At 37.2% G+C, this 16263-nt stretch overlaps 3 protein-coding genes across 4 annotated transcripts; 2 read left to right on the top strand and 1 right to left on the bottom strand.

Moving 5' to 3' along the window:
- Nucleotides 1-8: 8 nt before the first annotated feature.
- LOC145229802 (spermatogenesis-associated protein 7 homolog) lies at nt 9-4502 on the top strand. Of its 2 annotated transcripts, XM_080095131.1 has the most exons (8): nt 9-348; nt 509-598; nt 789-928; nt 1278-1744; nt 2925-3014; nt 3190-3243; nt 3306-3434; nt 3591-4502. In XM_080095131.1, exons 1-8 carry the CDS (start codon nt 264-266, stop codon nt 4369-4371), a joined length of 1836 nt encoding a protein of 611 aa, XP_079951257.1. In that variant the 5' UTR covers nt 9-263; the 3' UTR covers nt 4372-4502. The 2 variants fall into 2 exon arrangements, with proteins under 2 accessions (XP_079951257.1, XP_079951266.1); XM_080095140.1 differs by lacking the exons at nt 9-348; nt 509-598; nt 789-928; nt 1278-1744 and adding an exon at nt 1962-2712.
- A 42-nt stretch (nt 4503-4544) lies between these two features.
- On the bottom strand, nt 4545-12172 carry LOC145229817 (WD repeat-containing protein 76-like). Its single transcript, XM_080095151.1, has 13 exons — nt 11991-12172; nt 11780-11891; nt 11326-11387; nt 10868-11021; nt 10661-10776; nt 8457-8617; nt 8133-8286; nt 7681-7839; nt 7304-7422; nt 6865-6966; nt 6529-6681; nt 5556-5715; nt 4545-5072 (listed from the first exon to the last, which is right to left on the bottom strand). Exons 1-13 carry the CDS (start codon nt 12048-12050, stop codon nt 4923-4925), a joined length of 1662 nt encoding a protein of 553 aa, XP_079951277.1. The 5' UTR covers nt 12051-12172; the 3' UTR covers nt 4545-4922.
- Nucleotides 12173-13836: 1664 nt separating this feature from the next.
- LOC145231328 (uncharacterized) lies at nt 13837-16052 on the top strand. Its single transcript, XM_080096335.1, has 3 exons — nt 13837-14642; nt 15201-15348; nt 15688-16052. The coding sequence occupies exons 1-3, from the start codon at nt 14560-14562 to the stop codon at nt 15934-15936; spliced, it is 480 nt and encodes a 159-aa protein (XP_079952461.1). The 5' UTR covers nt 13837-14559; the 3' UTR covers nt 15937-16052.
- The last annotated feature ends 211 nt before the right edge of the window (nt 16053-16263 follow it).

The following is a 16263-nucleotide window of genomic DNA, read 5'->3' as shown; positions in this document are numbered from 1 at the left end:
GAAAACCGAAGTTGTGATCGATGTTACGTACAAGCGATTTTACTAAAATCGTTTGTTTATCGGCAACTTCATTAAATGTTTGAACGTAAAATGCGAAAAATAGCGTCTGTGGTAACCAAGTAAATAATGCCTTATAAATTAAGATAAAGTATTTACTTTGTGTCAGCATACTATGAATAATTACGAAACCTAGGAAAACTTGTTTTTCCTCAAAAACGTTAATTTTGTTGTGGTCGGAAATCTGAATTTTGTTGCTATAAGTTATGGTGAATAATATGAATCGCCCGAACAGCAGGTCGTCCAGTAGATCAACACAAATGAAGGGACATATGGCTTTAAACAGCAGTCGTAAGTATATTGTTGCTCGACAATTATATAATATGTTGGTCACAGTTCAAGTAAAATTAATCCCCTGTTCTCTTTCTAGCCTTAAAACGAACTTATATTTGTTACCCAACTGACACAAACATATTTTTTTGTTCATATATAATCAAACATTGTGTTTCAGCATTCAAGCCGACTATCAACAAATTGTCATCTCAGTACTTGATCCAAGATCAAATGGCGAGCCACTACTACAATCTGGCAACTATAAAATGTACATAGTGATTATTGTGAACAAACCTACTATATTAAAGTTCTTGTTATGCCTTGACCTGTCTAGTAATGACAGCATGAATTATTATGTTTTTTTATAATGACAACATGCTTCACTACAATAGCAATTAACATTTATATTCATGCATATAATTTGGGTTTGTTAATAACATAATAATGTTGTATTATAGCCGCTATCGACTCGAAACCACCAAAATCGAGTTCAATGAGCATCAAGAAACAAGACCAACTGAAGCGGGAAACCCTTATAAGGAAGACGCAAGCATCTCCATACAGCGAAACAGTTTCTAATGGATACGCTTCCCAGAGGGTAAATAAATGCTTGTTGAAAAAGCAAAACACACTAAACATGGCACTGATCTCACATTTTAATATGAAAGTCTTGATGATTAAACTTTTGTCAGTCTTTGCAAATATAACAATTCATATTGTTAGTTGGGAATGTCATACATCTGGAATCCCTACAATAGTTAGGAAGCTATAAGTACAAATTAAGTAGAGCAGGACAAAACAAATTATAGTGAACAAGCTAAACATGGCTACATGCTGTTGGTTATGTTGTCGTATATTTTGTCTAAAGAAAAGGCGTATATATAAATGTCATCTACAAATATCAGTGATAGGATCTACTTTTTTGACATAATTTTGTTTTCGTTTAGCATCAAGGCTCGAAGACTGCAGAAAGAAAACAAACAAGAAACCTTGAAAGCAAAAGTTATAATTACGCTGATTTCAATAAAACTCCAACAGACCGAACAGACTTTTTGTCTAAATCTTGGGTGGATGACTATGGTTCATCCTCAAGTTCACGCAGTGGTAAATCGGCAGTAAGCAGCCGTAAAAACAAAAAGACAACAGAATCGAAATCCCCTAAACCTGGAGTTATGAATGTGACGTACAGTGGCGATTATTTGGACAGACACAGCCAAAAATTTGACAACAAAAACAATTCTGCTTTCACTCCACGCACAAAAAAGCGAAAAGGAAAGTCGTTTTTGTCCCAATCAAAGCATTATGCCCCACCTGTGGTCACTCCAAGAAAGAGTAAAAAAGCAGAAGAACGTAATGGTGATAATATGACAGAAGACAACATACAAAAGTTGGAAAGCTCTCACAGTAGTCAAAGGTAAGTCCCAAAGATTTTATGTTTTCAGATAGTTCAATTGTAATGTTATTTGAAATAAAGAAGCGATACCATATAGGCTATAATTATTTTGTTAAATTTGCCTTTTTTCCTTTAAATCATAAATACAACCATGTAGAGGTTTATTAAAAACATCAACACCACTTGTTACTTGAAACCAAGTGTATCTGGCTCAAACTGACTGTGTAATAAACACAAGTGTAGTATTGAATGGTTTGTCAAGTGTATACATGTGGCAACTAAATGTCCTTGAGATTTCCAATGGAACCTTTAAAACAACTGGAGTGTGAATGCTTAGTTACAATCTATCAACTGACTGGTACAAGGGCATGCAGTATGCTTGTGACATCATAAGAGCTATTGATTAGTTAATCTGTGAGGTAATAATACTCTTGAGTGGATGCATGATAACTCATTTTGCCTGCAAACCGTCTTGAAATGATATGTTCAGACATGCCTTTAGTAAAAGGTACAAAGCGGGGAATATTTAAGTTGGAAGAGATAACACCATGCAATAAACACCAGCAAAGTCAGCTGATGAAAGGATTGCTTGGTGGCTTAAGTAAGGCAGTGAAGAAACAGGTGAAGTTTGGGATGTTTCTACAACTTGTGAATAGTCATATTGATGACAGGACGATACCACCAGCGCTTGATATCAGTTTAACTCCACCAGGTCTGCCACTGGGGTGCGCTTTTTTAAGGGAATGGGACAACGAGTTGAAACAATGTTCCCGGAATCTGCTGCATATTTTGCGTAAACACTACACATTAGAAATGAAGCAAAGCAGTTGGTTTGCCAAGTGTTTGTCAGAACAGTGTGTTATACTTGCAATGAAACAGAAGCAGTGCTCAAGAAAAGATGCCCAGGATCAGATTAATGAATTTGTTGACATGTCTGTGGACGAAATAATGGAAAATATGTCACAAAATGAACGTTGTAATCCAAAAAGGTCAGAAATTAGGTGAAATGTTTCCAATTCAGAGTTTTAACCAGTGTGATTGTTGTTGATCATGATATTTAAGTGTGTCATCATATTGTCACATATTCTTTCCAGCTCTCTCGGTTCGAATAGCATCGAATTAGCTCCATAAGTGATGTGGCATTTACTGCATGTTTAATTCGCTCTAGCTAAACGAGATAGTAATGGAAATTTTGTTTTAGAGATGAAGACCATCGAAGGTGGATAGAAGAACAAACGGAGCACATGCAGCGCTTGTCCCTGGATGAAAAACGCTCCAAGGCACCAAGCAGGTATTTCACTGAATTAAGACTTAGCCTGGACTCTCTGCCAATAATTGTTTTTTTTCTTATGTTTGTTCCTAATTAAGCAATGAAACAACATACAATCTCAGATGTTGAAAAACTTTTCACGTTTACACCACCCTATGAAGCATGTATAACACTCTTTCATATTGTTTTTTTAAAGAAATAGCAGCAGAACGTGGCTACACACAAGTGTATTGAACAAACCATCCATCAGGTAGATTGTTTGGCTCTTTTAATTAAAACTGTTATAAAACTTAAAGACTTGTGTTGATTCAGAATACAAGGTGGATCAGAAAAATCCGAGACAATGCGAAGAATCGAAGCAGAGGAGGAAGAATTGAAATATATTGCATTCATCAACGAGATCACAAATGATATTTTGGCACGAGGAATTTACTCAGATGTGTATGTTATCTCTGTTTCAGACATTTGTTTGTGGCGCAGAAAAGCTTGAGTATTAATAAAGGGGTAAAAATGTATTACATCTAAAAAAATGTGCGTTTAAAAAACTTGACCATGTGATATTTGTTCTTGTTTGATTAAAACATTAAATATTTGCAGAATCCTCCACCAAACTATGGAGCGACACGTTCAAAGCAATAAGCACGAACTGGATGAAACCAAAATGCGAAGTATGCTTGTAAAACTACGTCGCGACCTTGGAATGTCGGAGGATGTTCCTTCAAGGTCAAATATGCTGAACACAACCAGCTCATTCGAACATAGTGGCACCTACACATCGCAAGGAATGTACAAGGAGGATAGCAGAGTGTCAGAAATCACTGCTCAATCAACTATAAACGACATGGAATACACAGGAAATTCAACTATGTTGTCGTCAGTTGGCAGGAAGACTTTTCAACCGTCACCGTCTGTCACAAGTATTTCATCACTCCACAATGACAAAGTTGACAATATTAATCCAACTAGTAGCACAAAGCATCAGTATTCAACAGATATCAGTGAAACTCTGCTGCCAGTTCCCGGCAGCCCCTCACACCCACCAAGTGTGTCTAGTGCAGACATTACTGTAGAAAGTCGATCTGTTAGGCAACTGTCGAAATCAGGCATTAGCGATGAAGGGCATAATGTTGTGAGCGATCCACATTCTGAGGTGGAGTGTGCTCCATCTACAAGTCGCTCAAAACAAGCAAAAAGCCACACAGACTCAAACTCAAGTGCTGAATCTGATTATGAGTCGGTTGCAGCTCTCTCGATGGCAATTAAGCCGGCAGAAAACACAAAAGACTTGGACAAAACTCTCACACAGACCTCAGAAATAGAAACTGCTGAAAAAGGGGATGGGGGAATATACAGTGATGATTTTGATGATGACTTTTAATTGCTTACTGTCAGGTGTAGAACTGTACCAAGGGTTGGTTGCATTTAGCAAATTTCTGTTGTTACTGTGAATGTTTGCAAATGTTACAATTTATCGTGGAGAACTATTTTTGTATTAAATGTGCCATAGCATTATATAATGTCTTAATACCCTTCTTACAAAACCACATTAAACACGTTAGGAGGATTTATATTTATAATGAAGAGAGAGAGCAGTACAATCATACAAAGAAATACATGGGTTTGTACATAAATATTGCAAAGTCTTGATAAATGAGGTTATGCTAATGTCACAACAAGAAACAGTTTCAAAGTTGACAAAAACATTAAATAGTTTCAGAGATGTCAAGTTTTATGCTTGTCTGTACAATTTATGGCATTAAGATGTTAGCAAAAGTTTTTACAATATTAGCACAAAAGTCCACAAAAATATTGGTTTTAGAGATGGTTTGTTTTATGGCACCAAGATGTGAACAAAATGAAAAAGAAATTAAAGAAAAGGTTTTAGAACAAACAACAGTAAAGTTTTTACAACTTGGCACAAATTTTTATCTAGAGCCCGAATGTGAAAACTCTTCCACCTGAGTTACCACCGGAGATAACATCCTGTGTTGGATGGAAACAGTTGAGTGAGCAAACACAACTTAAATCAGGGTCAGAAATAGGGATCACACAATTCAGATTTTCATCAAGTATTTCGATCTAAACAAAAACACAGAAGTTTTATTAACACCAGATCATGCAAGGGTAGCCTTGATACAATTTCATGTAAAGGTTTTAATCTGTGAACAGTTTGGTGAATTTATATTCGAAAAAGTAAGTTGTGCATTTTCCAAAACTGAGTGCAACTAGGGATGGGCCAAGCAGAACCAGCATCCGAGTACTCTGCACCGAGCATTGCTGTTTTTGCTTGGACAAGCAGTCGCATGAAATAAGTCAAGCATTAAGTTTGAATATTCATGTCCAGCTAGCAACCTGTGTTCGAAAAGGTATAAAAAAAACTGTTTTAATTATGTTAAATGGTAGAAAAGTGCATACTTCTGGGACCTGTTTATGGTGTCACAATGAATCGGGCATTAACATGAGATGCTCTATGTTTGACCCAACAGAACATTTATAGTTTGGGTCCAAGTACTGCAGTAACTAAATTGTCAGTGATCTCTATTGAACATTAACACCACAAACCTGTCTGGGCCGTGCCATGCTTCCCACGATGATCAAATCTTCTCTTGTCGGGTGCCACGACGCCTGGAAGTTTGACAGCCATCGACCAGTAAAGTTGTTGTGACGCGCTGATGTTTGCATTCGAATAGCTGAAGCAGTCATCTCACTTGTGTTATAAATCCTGGGGATAAATAATAATAAGAACAATTAAAAGAAATTTTAAAAATTTAAAGCAATTTTGTGATGTTTGTTTCCCACATATTTTGGTAACTCTAGTTTAAAGTATTATTGCTTGTAGTGTTTGCTGTAGAAAATTCACAACCACGCTCTGCTACCTAACACAAATATGAATATGCTGTTGCATAGTAGGAAAGCACAGAATAACGGTAGTGAGAGAGGCAGCTACAATGCAAACAAATTTAGATGTTCATTTGGAGTGATATTTGAAAACACTAAACCAGGGGTGGGGAACCTTTTTGTATGTAAAGGCCACCAAACAGTTTATCAACACTCGTTAGGCCGCATAGACTATTTCCCAGGCCATTGACAGTGCTGTTTAACCTTTTGACTTGCAGAATGGTCGTTTTGTTATTCCCTCATTGTGTTGTAGGACTTACTGTCGAAGCTAAATAAAATTCCTGACTGCATTTTCACCTTCACTACAACATTATGGATTTATTTATACTAGAATCTCGCTTGTTTACAAATATCAATGATCTAAGAACACCTTGTGACATCACAGACGAGTTTAAGACATTCGATTATGCGCAAACAATTGTTCTTTTGCAACTCAATTAAGATTGTAGAACCTTGGCCGTCCGGTAGTCCTACGGAAATCGCTGCGTGTAGCACTATGGGACTATTGGCTCTAGTTTTTCTGCGCCTGTTGCAGTCAGTAGTCCCAACATCCTAAAAATGTATTTTGACTTGGAAGGCTGCATGTGGCCTTTAGGCCGCAGGTTCCCCACCCCTGCACTAAACCATCAAAACTGACCTTAGTCGGTCATCAAGACTGGTTGTGAGGATTTTGTTTCCAGTTAAGGGTGAAAAGAATGCAGAGTCTATCGATTTTCCGTGTTCATGAACAACAGCCAGTGCTTTTGAGTGGTTACTGGTCACCGTCCGCATGTCAAATATCTTCAGTTTCCTGATAAAGTGGATTTTTGTTTGTTGAAGTAAAGTGCAAATTTCCAACCAGGACCCAATGGGAGGTTAACCCAACAACACAATATCAAAGCATTAAGTCAATACATGATCAGCTGGAGACTGTGTACACTGTTTCGACCCTTAAACCCAACTACACAGTTAGCAAATAATTCCTGAAGCTTACGTGTCGTTTCCACATGTTGCAAAATATTCCCTCTTCACAGGATGAACAGAAACACATTTTATATTCTTGCTGTGGGCTTCAAATGTGTTCACTGTTTTTTCTCTGCAACAAAAATAGCATTTTACGAGTTAAATTTATTTGCTTAGTGAAAAAAATATGCAAGCACAATTGCACTTGAACAATCATCACCAATCCAATGAAAATAGCTGCACAACGAACTTCATACACACACAAATAACAAAACAAGTTATTGGTGTCTCAAAAGGTGGTCCCCACCTAATGGAGAATCAATAACCTTATGTTAGGATCCAGAACCGTTGAAAGGTTTTGCTATCATCACAAAAAGTACTCAAACAACATATAACATGTTGCATCTCAAAAACATGAAGTTTTTCTTCACAGGAGTTCAGGAAATGTTCCAGGCCAATGTTAAACTTACCTTATTCTTGTGTCAGTAACCACCACCGAACCATCATAACTTCCAGACAATATAACATCACCGGATAAGGATTGAAAGTCAAAAGCTGTTGGGGGATTTTCTTGATTGTCTATAACTGCCTAACGGGAAAAGGATAGATTTACAGAACATATTTTACACTATTGTGAACTGAATAAATTAAAATTCCCTGAATTTTATGTAGCTACAAGTTTGTTAGATGTTTCACCCTCCGAAAATATATTTGCAACTCTTACATCCTATACCTGTTTCGAAACAAACACATATTACTAACAATAACCTGTCAAACAAGTGTTTGTATAATTGGGAAATAGATCACAGAATCCCAGGACTTAAAATTTCTCAAGTAAAACTTCTACCTCTTTATACATTCCACTTGTCATATCGGAGGCACGAAGTATTCCATCATAACTGCAGGTGTACAACATATTTGGATGTGAAGGACAAAACTTAAGGTTCCTTACAGGACGGGTGTGAGTTGAAAACAAATATACTCCTTCATTTTTGTCCGGGTTTTGCTGAAATACAAACACAATTTAAAAGCATATAGAGCCAATAAATGATAAGCTGCAGACAGTACACACTGTTTCGAAACACAATTGGTTGAGATTCCGACAAGCACATGAAAAATTTCTTTCTGAAAATTTTTTTAAACATTTTAAACTGTCCTTGTCGTAAAATTAAGTCACCTACACCTTTCTAAAACTTGGGATTGGTCAAACAAAATTTACGGCACAAACAGGGTTTCTGCGCTAAGACCAACCCTATCCTGCACTACAACAAATTATTTTTTCTGTACAAACTCAGTTACCATGTTGTAGAAGCCGACAGTACCAGTTTTGCATCCAACTGCGAGCAACAGTCTTTCACAACCAGGGTAAAATGCCATTGAAAAAATCCTTTTCATCACAACTTTTTTAACAGCACAACCAGCAGACGCAATGACTTTCAGCTTTTTTATGTGTCTGAAACAAAACAATTTTTTTTTTCATACTTTAGTTCTTGAAACACTGCAAAGTTTCAAGGAAACAAATCAGCTACATTTATAAGTGGAAAATACCCTTTTCAAGTTGAAATCTAGTTAAACAAAACATATGAAACCAATAAAGTGGTTATTATGAAAACTATGATTTACTTTATGGTTGAATCAGAATGAGGTTTGGAACTTAAAGTAGGTTTCATGTCAGAAAAGCTTTTCATAAATGTCAAATAATCATCTTTGCTCAGTTCTGCTTCTGTATCTTCTTCGAACCCGATCGAAACCATATCATATTCACCAACTGGTTTTCGTTCCTCCTGTAACAGACAGTTACTACACAGATACAAATTGACAACAAACATACACAACATGTAGATGCACAAATAAATATTTATATTCTGGACTAAATGTACACATTGGGGAGCTTTTGGCCCATATTCATTTTTTAAGATGTGTCAATAGTTTGTGGTGTATTATCTGTCATTAATTTCCCTATTTGTGTCTACAGTTTCAAAAGTTGTCGAAAACCCAGGATTAAAGATAGAGCACACGGTTGGTAAGCACATGGTTTTTAGTGATGGGACGATACCAGGTTTTGAAGCGAGTACCGATACAGAGTATGAGTACCACATGTATATACCTTCGAAACCGAGTACTTAAGTATAGTGTTGTACTTAGTTGTATACTACTGTCTAATTTATCTGCCATGGCCGGGGAACAGACAGCCATAACACATGCAGAAAAATGTAATCTCCACATGATAGCGCATCAAAATATACATAACCTTGCAGAACTCGCTTTCCTGATTTTGTGCTGTCCGAAGCAAATATTGGCAAAAAGTTGACTGTATTCTTATGGTGTAAACTGCCCTGAGATTAAATATTTCGATACCGAGTCTAGTATCGATACCACTACCGGGTACTCATCCCATCACTATTGGTTTTACAAAAAAAAATAGAAACTAGAAGGGTGGCTAAGGACATATTGCCATTGCATATACACCATAACCTACTTTAAAACATTACTATATTTCCTACACCTGTTTTATAATGGGTCCCATATTATCTACTGTTTCTATAACATTGGTTGTTTCTGCAGGCAGAAACTCATGGGTCCCCACAATTACAAAGTTGCAAATAATGCATTTCAAGAGATAACTATGAGAAAGTTTGTTGTTGTAAGGTAAAACACAGTGACTGGTACTGAGCATAAATAAATATGCTGTATGGACTTCAAACTATTCAAATTTCATTCCATTCATCCAAATAGCATATTTATTTACGCTCGGTACCAGTCACTGTGTTTTATCTGACAACAACAAACTTTCTTACAGTTATGAATATTCATTCCATTCATACAAGGTTTTTCTCTGTCTGAGAAAAAAGGCTAAACACAACAATCAGCTCCTTTTAATTGCGAATTGCACCTGATTGTAGGGGGTAGTGGGGTAAATGATAGTGCTACAGGGTAAAACAACAATCGACACCTATAAGTGGCACACTCCAGAAGCTGTCTAAATTTTATTCAATTCAGACATTGTTTAAAAAATTGACCCATTTTGGGGGCTAGTGGGGAAAATGTTGGGGTCAAAGGGTTGAACAAAACAATAGACAACTATAAATAGCACACTCTATAAACTGTTGAAATTTTATCCAATTCGGACATTGTTTAAAACATTCACCCAATTTAGGGGGCTAGAGAGGTAATATTGGGGCCACGGGGTTAAACACAACAATTGACCCTATAAATGACAAATTCTACAAGCTGTCCAAATTTCATCTATTTCCGACATCGTTTAAAAAACTCACCCATTTTAGGGGGTTAGTGGGGCAACTATTGGGGTTCTACACCCAAAAGTAAAAAATATGAAATTACAATGACCCAATCAACAGTCATGTAATTTTATTCAAATCGGCCAATGTCTAAACTTCTGGCCACTAGAGGTGTTTTTAGCAACATTTGTTAACACATCTGACGTCATAAGACTGTTAACACCCCTCTGACTGGCATGTGCAAAAACGCCTTCCAAGTAATGCACAAACACAAGTAGCATATTCTCTGGTACCTTTACTATACTGTTACTCCACAGATTTTTTTCGTTTGTGGTGCGCAGCAACATGCAAAAACGTTTTACATTTTGGGGGCTAGCGGGGTAAATACTGGGGTTATTAACTCAAACGAAGCGGATGGCACATCTACATAACTATATCTCCCATCTGTGAAAGTTTCATTTAAATCCACCAAAGATTTCATGCCAAAAGTGCATGGAAACGCTTTGGCTTTGGCAGAAAAAAAAACAGAGTGAAATCAAGATGTGTCCCCTTCAGGGAAGGGGACCCACAATAAGCGATTAATTTTACTTCATATGTGTGTTCCATTGTGTGAATGACATGTTCGCTTGCTTCCGACGCCTGGATGTTTTGGATTCTCAGCGATTTCCTCACAGGTTCATGTTTGACTTCTTCTGAAGTAAATCCTGCAATTCACAATTGTTAAAACTACTCCCACTCTTCACACACACATTACTGCCGCAGGGATAAGTAATCATGGGTTCACAAACTACTTACTTGCCGGCAACTTGGACCTCGCGGCCACCTTCTTTTTAATGTTGATTGAAGCTTTCAACTCGAATGCCGCTTGATGCAAGTTCAACTTTTGAATTACCTCAAGTTTGTGTTTTTCAATTTCAAGGCGTCGTCTTTGCAACTTCTCAACTGCGTCCTACAGAAGCAGACAAAGTCTCAGGAGAACAATTTTGATTTGCCCCAGACCAGTGGTTGTCAACCTTACACAGATTGTGGCCCTTTAAGTAACTTTTAGGCCCTTTAAGTAACCTTTGGACCTATGCTCCTGTTTACCTATGGTATTTTATGGCACAATAACAAAGAATGTGTAAGTCCACTGTTTCAAGTTTAAGAAATTAACTAAGCACCTAAATTGACAAAGTTGTTTTCTTTTGTTGTTTTTTAACTATATACATTTTTCTGAAAACCAAAAACAAATGATACAACAAGTAAAATCCAACCTCTTCATCGCTACTCAAATCTGAATCATCTACTTCAATTGATTGAGAATTGTTTTGTACATCTACACAAAGAGAGAATATATAAAATGCTACAAAACAAAAACACACCCATACACAGAGAAAGTATACAAACAAAAACATACCCATACACAGAGAAAGTATACAAACAAAAACACACCCTATTTTTTATATCGTCACAATTGTTCAAATCCATTCTTAGGATTTTTAGTAAACATCTGGCCTGGGCGGGTGATTTTATTATTTGAACGTTTTTTGCACTTTAGTTTTATTTTATACTCCAGTTATCTTAGGTTTTGAACTCCTTGTATAATTTGGTGAAATAATCTCTTTGTCATCAAAGTATTGAGGAATTTGAGGGTGCTACCAGATTGTATCAATGGAAAGTATGATTTCGATATTTCGCTTTAAAAACAATGTTTTATATTTTACATACCACTGTCTGAAAAGGACGATTTTGATTTTCTTCCAATTCGATTGACTTTCAGATTTTCCTTTGTTTCAGCTCCAAGCTTTTGAAGTTTGACAGAAATCCTTTTTAATGGTTGCTGCAAAAATTGGCTCAAAACATTAAAAATCGAAAGTAATCTAATAACATCCAATCATACAAAAGTAAATCAACAACAGAAACAGAATAAACAAAATACCTCATTCTGCGTTTGATTGACATTATCAATGATACGCAGTGATCTCCTTGTAGCCGGCATGTTGATTAGAACCTCGCGAAGATTCGTTCAGACACAACACGATCTAAAAAACAGTTTTATACCAAACAAAATAAAGTGAGGTTGCGCCACAAAACGCAATGAAGACAAATTTTCGCGCCAGATGAAATATTTCTGCGTCAGCACAAGCAGTCGTGCGTGACGGTTTAAAGATTGTTTCTTTACCACAGACATCATAAACATGTTGTGTTGCAAAACTTTGATTCAAAGTTCTATCAAACTAGAATCACAATTTCAAAATTGTTTAAAAAAGGAATTCTTCTTTGCCTAAACTGGTGAAGTAAGAAACTTACCAGCATAGTAATATTTGCAAATACAATGTAGCCTACAGTTATATTGTTTGTGGGCTTTCGACCTACCAAGATGGCCAGGTGGTTCGCGCTACCTTGTGTTTTCACAGATGTGGGTTCTAATAATCCTGGATGTAGGTTCTAAAACTTGCGTTTCTTTAAGCAAGAAAATTTGAGCGACATTTCTTCGACCCAGTGGAACCTCATGGGTTGAAGCAAAAGCAGGTCATCAACTCCCCCTAGGATAAAAATAAAACGAACAAACTCGAATGGGTTTGGAGGGCGAAAATTTTACACTAAAAATAAATGCTTGTTATTGTGGGTAAAGAGGCGAAGGCATTAAAATAGAAAGATTTACCATGTATATTTTCGAGCGCCATCTTTTAACCAGTAGTTATCTGGTCCTGCCGTGACATTTGAAGTGAGAAAAGGTTTCGAGTTGAGACAAAAACAACACGTTTCCGAGTACATGGCACGTGATTATAAGTAGGCACTTGATTGGTCCGACACAAGTTGCATGAAATTGTGGTAGCAAGTTATTACTAAGCTATACAGGGAACCGTAAGAACGGTGATGTACTTTTTAGCATCGTATGTGTGCGTTGTAATGATTCAGGGGCAACTGCAAGTGGTGAATAAGTAGTAGTTGCCTCCCATGAAACCAAAAGTAATCGATGCAGGTTGTTCTATTTGCAGTGTTTCGTTTTGTTCGTTCCAAAGTCATCATCGAAACAGGCTTCATAATAATTTCATGCAAATATTTGGTCACACCGGATTTTTGCGTGAATCACGACGCAAAGTCCAAATTGCTTTCAACTAAACTTGGCCATCGACTCATTCAGTTTCAGCTGAAATAAAAATTAAACACACAAAAAAGTTTCGTAAAGTAAATTTCTATATAACTTACAGGAATATTTTTAGGTAATAAATATCTTCAAGTTTAGCTGAGGAATATGAGACTATAGGTCTTCAATAAACGTAAGTTGATTTTTGTTGATTTATTTGACTTGCTATAAAAAGGTGATGCATTTTTACGCTATTAGTTTACGCGAATAAATTTGCTTCGTCATAATAACAGCGCAAGAAAAGAAAGTATTGCTCTAAAGTCGCTTTATTTGCTTCAACCAAATATGTTGAAACACACAATTAAGTTGTAATGTAAGTTTTGTGAACAGGCGAGCGTGATGTCAAAAGTCCACCAAATCGTTTACTCGGACAATTACATTGCTCGGCCCCAATACCGTATGAGCGATGTGATGCTGGACATGCACAGAAGGCAGGAACCCTTGTATCAGTCTATGGCTGACTCACGGGGCTCTCTAGACAGGTGAGCGGCTGTTATGACGTGTTTAGCTCGACTTATTCCCCATTCGTTGTGGCACTGACGCACGTGGTTCCTGGCTGACCTGATAACCTGCTTTGTTTCAATTTGCTCGTGCGCAAACTTGCCCCGTTAGCTGCTGTTCATTGTAGAGCGAGAGACCGACAGCGCAATATTTTATATCTGCGATATTTTGGCAAGTTTCGGTTTGTACGTGAGCATAGCACAGCTTACAGCACAGCGAAGCATAACGTAATTGTTTGTGCTGTAAGATACAGGAATACCTTATTTTCAAAACTATTTTCTCTTGTTTGACCCTTAATTGCAACCTTTAGTTTACCCGCTTGCTCATCAAGCAAATTATGAACATGGATGATTAGATGATAGGTCACAAATTCGCAGTTGTAAAATGTTATTAAAATTGCGTAGTAGGTTAATATTAGAGAGAAGTTAAGTCGCGTTTTTTTATTTGCAAATATATGTTTGTTGGGTTGCTGATTAAATTTGGTTTCAAAGATAAGATATTTGTCGCCTGTGTGAAACGCTTAATTGTCTTAATGGTACAGGAGACCGTATGGTTTCGATTTATATGTGTAAAAGCTATAGCAACAAAGAAAGCGCTGAGATAAATATACGAATGTAAAATAAAACTTGAACTCGGGTACACGGAAATTTATTTTAAATCGAAAGTGTTGAAATGATTACGGTCCTATATGCGTCGTGAGTGTTGTGTTAATAATGACCGCAAAATGCCAAGCAACCTTGCGGAAGTTTCGTTTCATCAAATCATAAATAAAATTTCAATGTGACTTCCTTGTATCTGAAGTATCTGCTGTTGTTTCAGTCAAGCTGAGTTGTTAAAAACAGCAGATAAAAGTGAAATGGAAAACAAGCCAAACATGCTCGAGACGTTTTTCAAATGGTGTTGCTGTTATGATGTGGCATCGGTCGACACCAAAGACAGGTTTGCGGGGATTTGAGGGGTGATGGCAGTGGTGGGATTCAGCTGGTTCGCTTCGGTTCCATAGAACCATCTCACAAAATTTTATGAGATCAGCGAACCGGTTAGCATTACTGGTTACGGTCAATGGACTTTTTGTAACAGAACCGACTGAAAAATATGACTTTTGTGATAGAACCGACTGAAAAATATGACTTTTGTGATAAAACCGGCGGAAAAATATGACTTTTGTGATAAAACCGGCTGAAAAATATGACTTTTGTGATAAAACCGGCTGAAAAATATGACTTTTGTGATAAAACCAGCAGAAAAAATTGGATCCCACCACTGGGTGAGGGTTATGGGTGAGGGGGTTAATAAGTAGAAAAACGTTTTTGTGTTCTTTTGAAGGCCTGCCTGGAAAATGGGTTAAACCGGTCGACACTGCACTAAAAAATCTGGAATCGTAGTAGTGTAGAAACATAATTTTGTTGCTAATTTTCATGGTTGCAGTAAAAATAGATTCGAAAACACCTAAAACGCGTGGTTCTAAAAACAGTTTCAAGGTTTTATGTTCTTCAGTGTGAGTGAGAATTCCGAGGTCGGCAAACGTCGTTGGTCGAAGTTGGAAGGTAGCGAATCGGCGAAATCGGAAGAAATATTTATTCCACCTCGAGGCGATCCCGATGGAAAAGAAAAAAGCGTTTCCGGTTCTGTCTCAAAAAGCCTGGTAAAGTTTTCTGAAAAATATTTGAGAAGAGATCTCTCGAGTTCCTAGATCGGGATTGTCAGAACAAGATTTTTTAACATGCAGCACTTTACAATTTTTGTTTGTTTACCTTTCTACTTAATTTGCGCATAATTCAAAACGTTTTCAAATAAAATATCAAAATTAATAAATCAGATGCCTTATAGACCATAGAATTGGGATCGAAATAAAATTGCTTAAATCCCGGGATTTCCCGTGTTAGGCGTGAATAACAAAAAAATGCCACATTATTTTATTCCTTGGCATTGTCTCCCATAAATACATGTGAACTTCACGAAACAACTTTCAAATGCTTTTCAGTCCGTTCCGAGTTACGAGTCAGAACGACTCGCCCTTAAAAATCGCTACAGCGGAAGCGATTTCGACGTAATTGACCTTGACGAGAGTAAACGGATGAGAGGAGAGAGTTCGGAGACTTATCAATCGAACAATGACGTCGAAAACGCTATAGCGAGATCGGTTGTTTGTGATCGTCAAGACAAGAAACGGGAAATGTACGGGAGACAAGGTTTCAGGGATTCAGTCTTCAACAAACTCTCGGAATTTTGAACCGACATATTTTTTCGCATTGTATTTATTATCCTTGTTTGTTTCGTCGCGTTTTCAAAGTCTAGTCTAGTAATGTTTTTGTGTCAGAGACAAATACAAACAAATCATGAATCTCAGTCAGATGGAGCCCATTTCGGCAGATAAACATGCTGATTGCATAAATGAGTCGGTAAACACGACTGGGGGGAAACGTTGGTGGTACGAGTCGAGGGGGGCTTATGAACTAGCTTATAACCACTCGGTCGTGTTAGGGAAAGAGGGGTGGGTTCGACAGGAAAAAACACCGAAAGAAACCCTGTCGGTTAGTTCCAAGCGACGGAAGAAAGA

The sequence above is a fragment of the Phallusia mammillata genome, chromosome 1, assembly GCF_965637545.1.
Source record: "Phallusia mammillata chromosome 1, kaPhaMamm4.hap1.1, whole genome shotgun sequence".
NCBI lineage: Eukaryota > Metazoa > Chordata > Ascidiacea > Phlebobranchia > Ascidiidae > Phallusia > Phallusia mammillata.
Note: the sequence above shows the minus strand (reverse complement) of the source record. Positions and strands in the feature narration are given on the sequence as shown.

What these genes read in the sequence shown, in the direction of transcription:
- LOC145229802 (XM_080095131.1), top strand. Translation starts at nt 264, where the DNA reads ATGGTGAATAATATGAATCGCCCGAACAGCAGGTCGTCCAGTAGATCA. An exon ending in CAATCTGGCAACTATAAAAT is followed by an intron (nt 599 to 788) that starts GTACATAGTGAT and finishes GTTGTATTATAG; the next exon opens with CCGCTATCGACTCGAAACCA. An exon ending in CGCTCCAAGGCACCAAGCAG is followed by an intron (nt 3,015 to 3,189) that starts GTATTTCACTGA and finishes GTTTTTTTAAAG; the next exon opens with AAATAGCAGCAGAACGTGGC.
- LOC145229817 (XM_080095151.1), bottom strand. Translation starts at nt 12,050, where the DNA reads ATGCCGGCTACAAGGAGATCACTGCGTATCATTGATAATGTCAATCAA. An exon ending in TCAATCAAACGCAGAATGAG is followed by an intron (nt 11,892 to 11,990) that starts GTATTTTGTTTA and finishes CAATTTTTGCAG; the next exon opens with CAACCATTAAAAAGGATTTC. An exon ending in CATTCTGATTCAACCATAAA is followed by an intron (nt 8,287 to 8,456) that starts GTAAATCATAGT and finishes GTTTTGTTTCAG; the next exon opens with ACACATAAAAAAGCTGAAAG.
- LOC145231328 (XM_080096335.1), top strand. Translation starts at nt 14,560, where the DNA reads ATGGAAAACAAGCCAAACATGCTCGAGACGTTTTTCAAATGGTGTTGC. An exon ending in TCGGTCGACACCAAAGACAG is followed by an intron (nt 14,643 to 15,200) that starts GTTTGCGGGGAT and finishes TATGTTCTTCAG; the next exon opens with TGTGAGTGAGAATTCCGAGG. An exon ending in GTTCTGTCTCAAAAAGCCTG is followed by an intron (nt 15,349 to 15,687) that starts GTAAAGTTTTCT and finishes AATGCTTTTCAG; the next exon opens with TCCGTTCCGAGTTACGAGTC.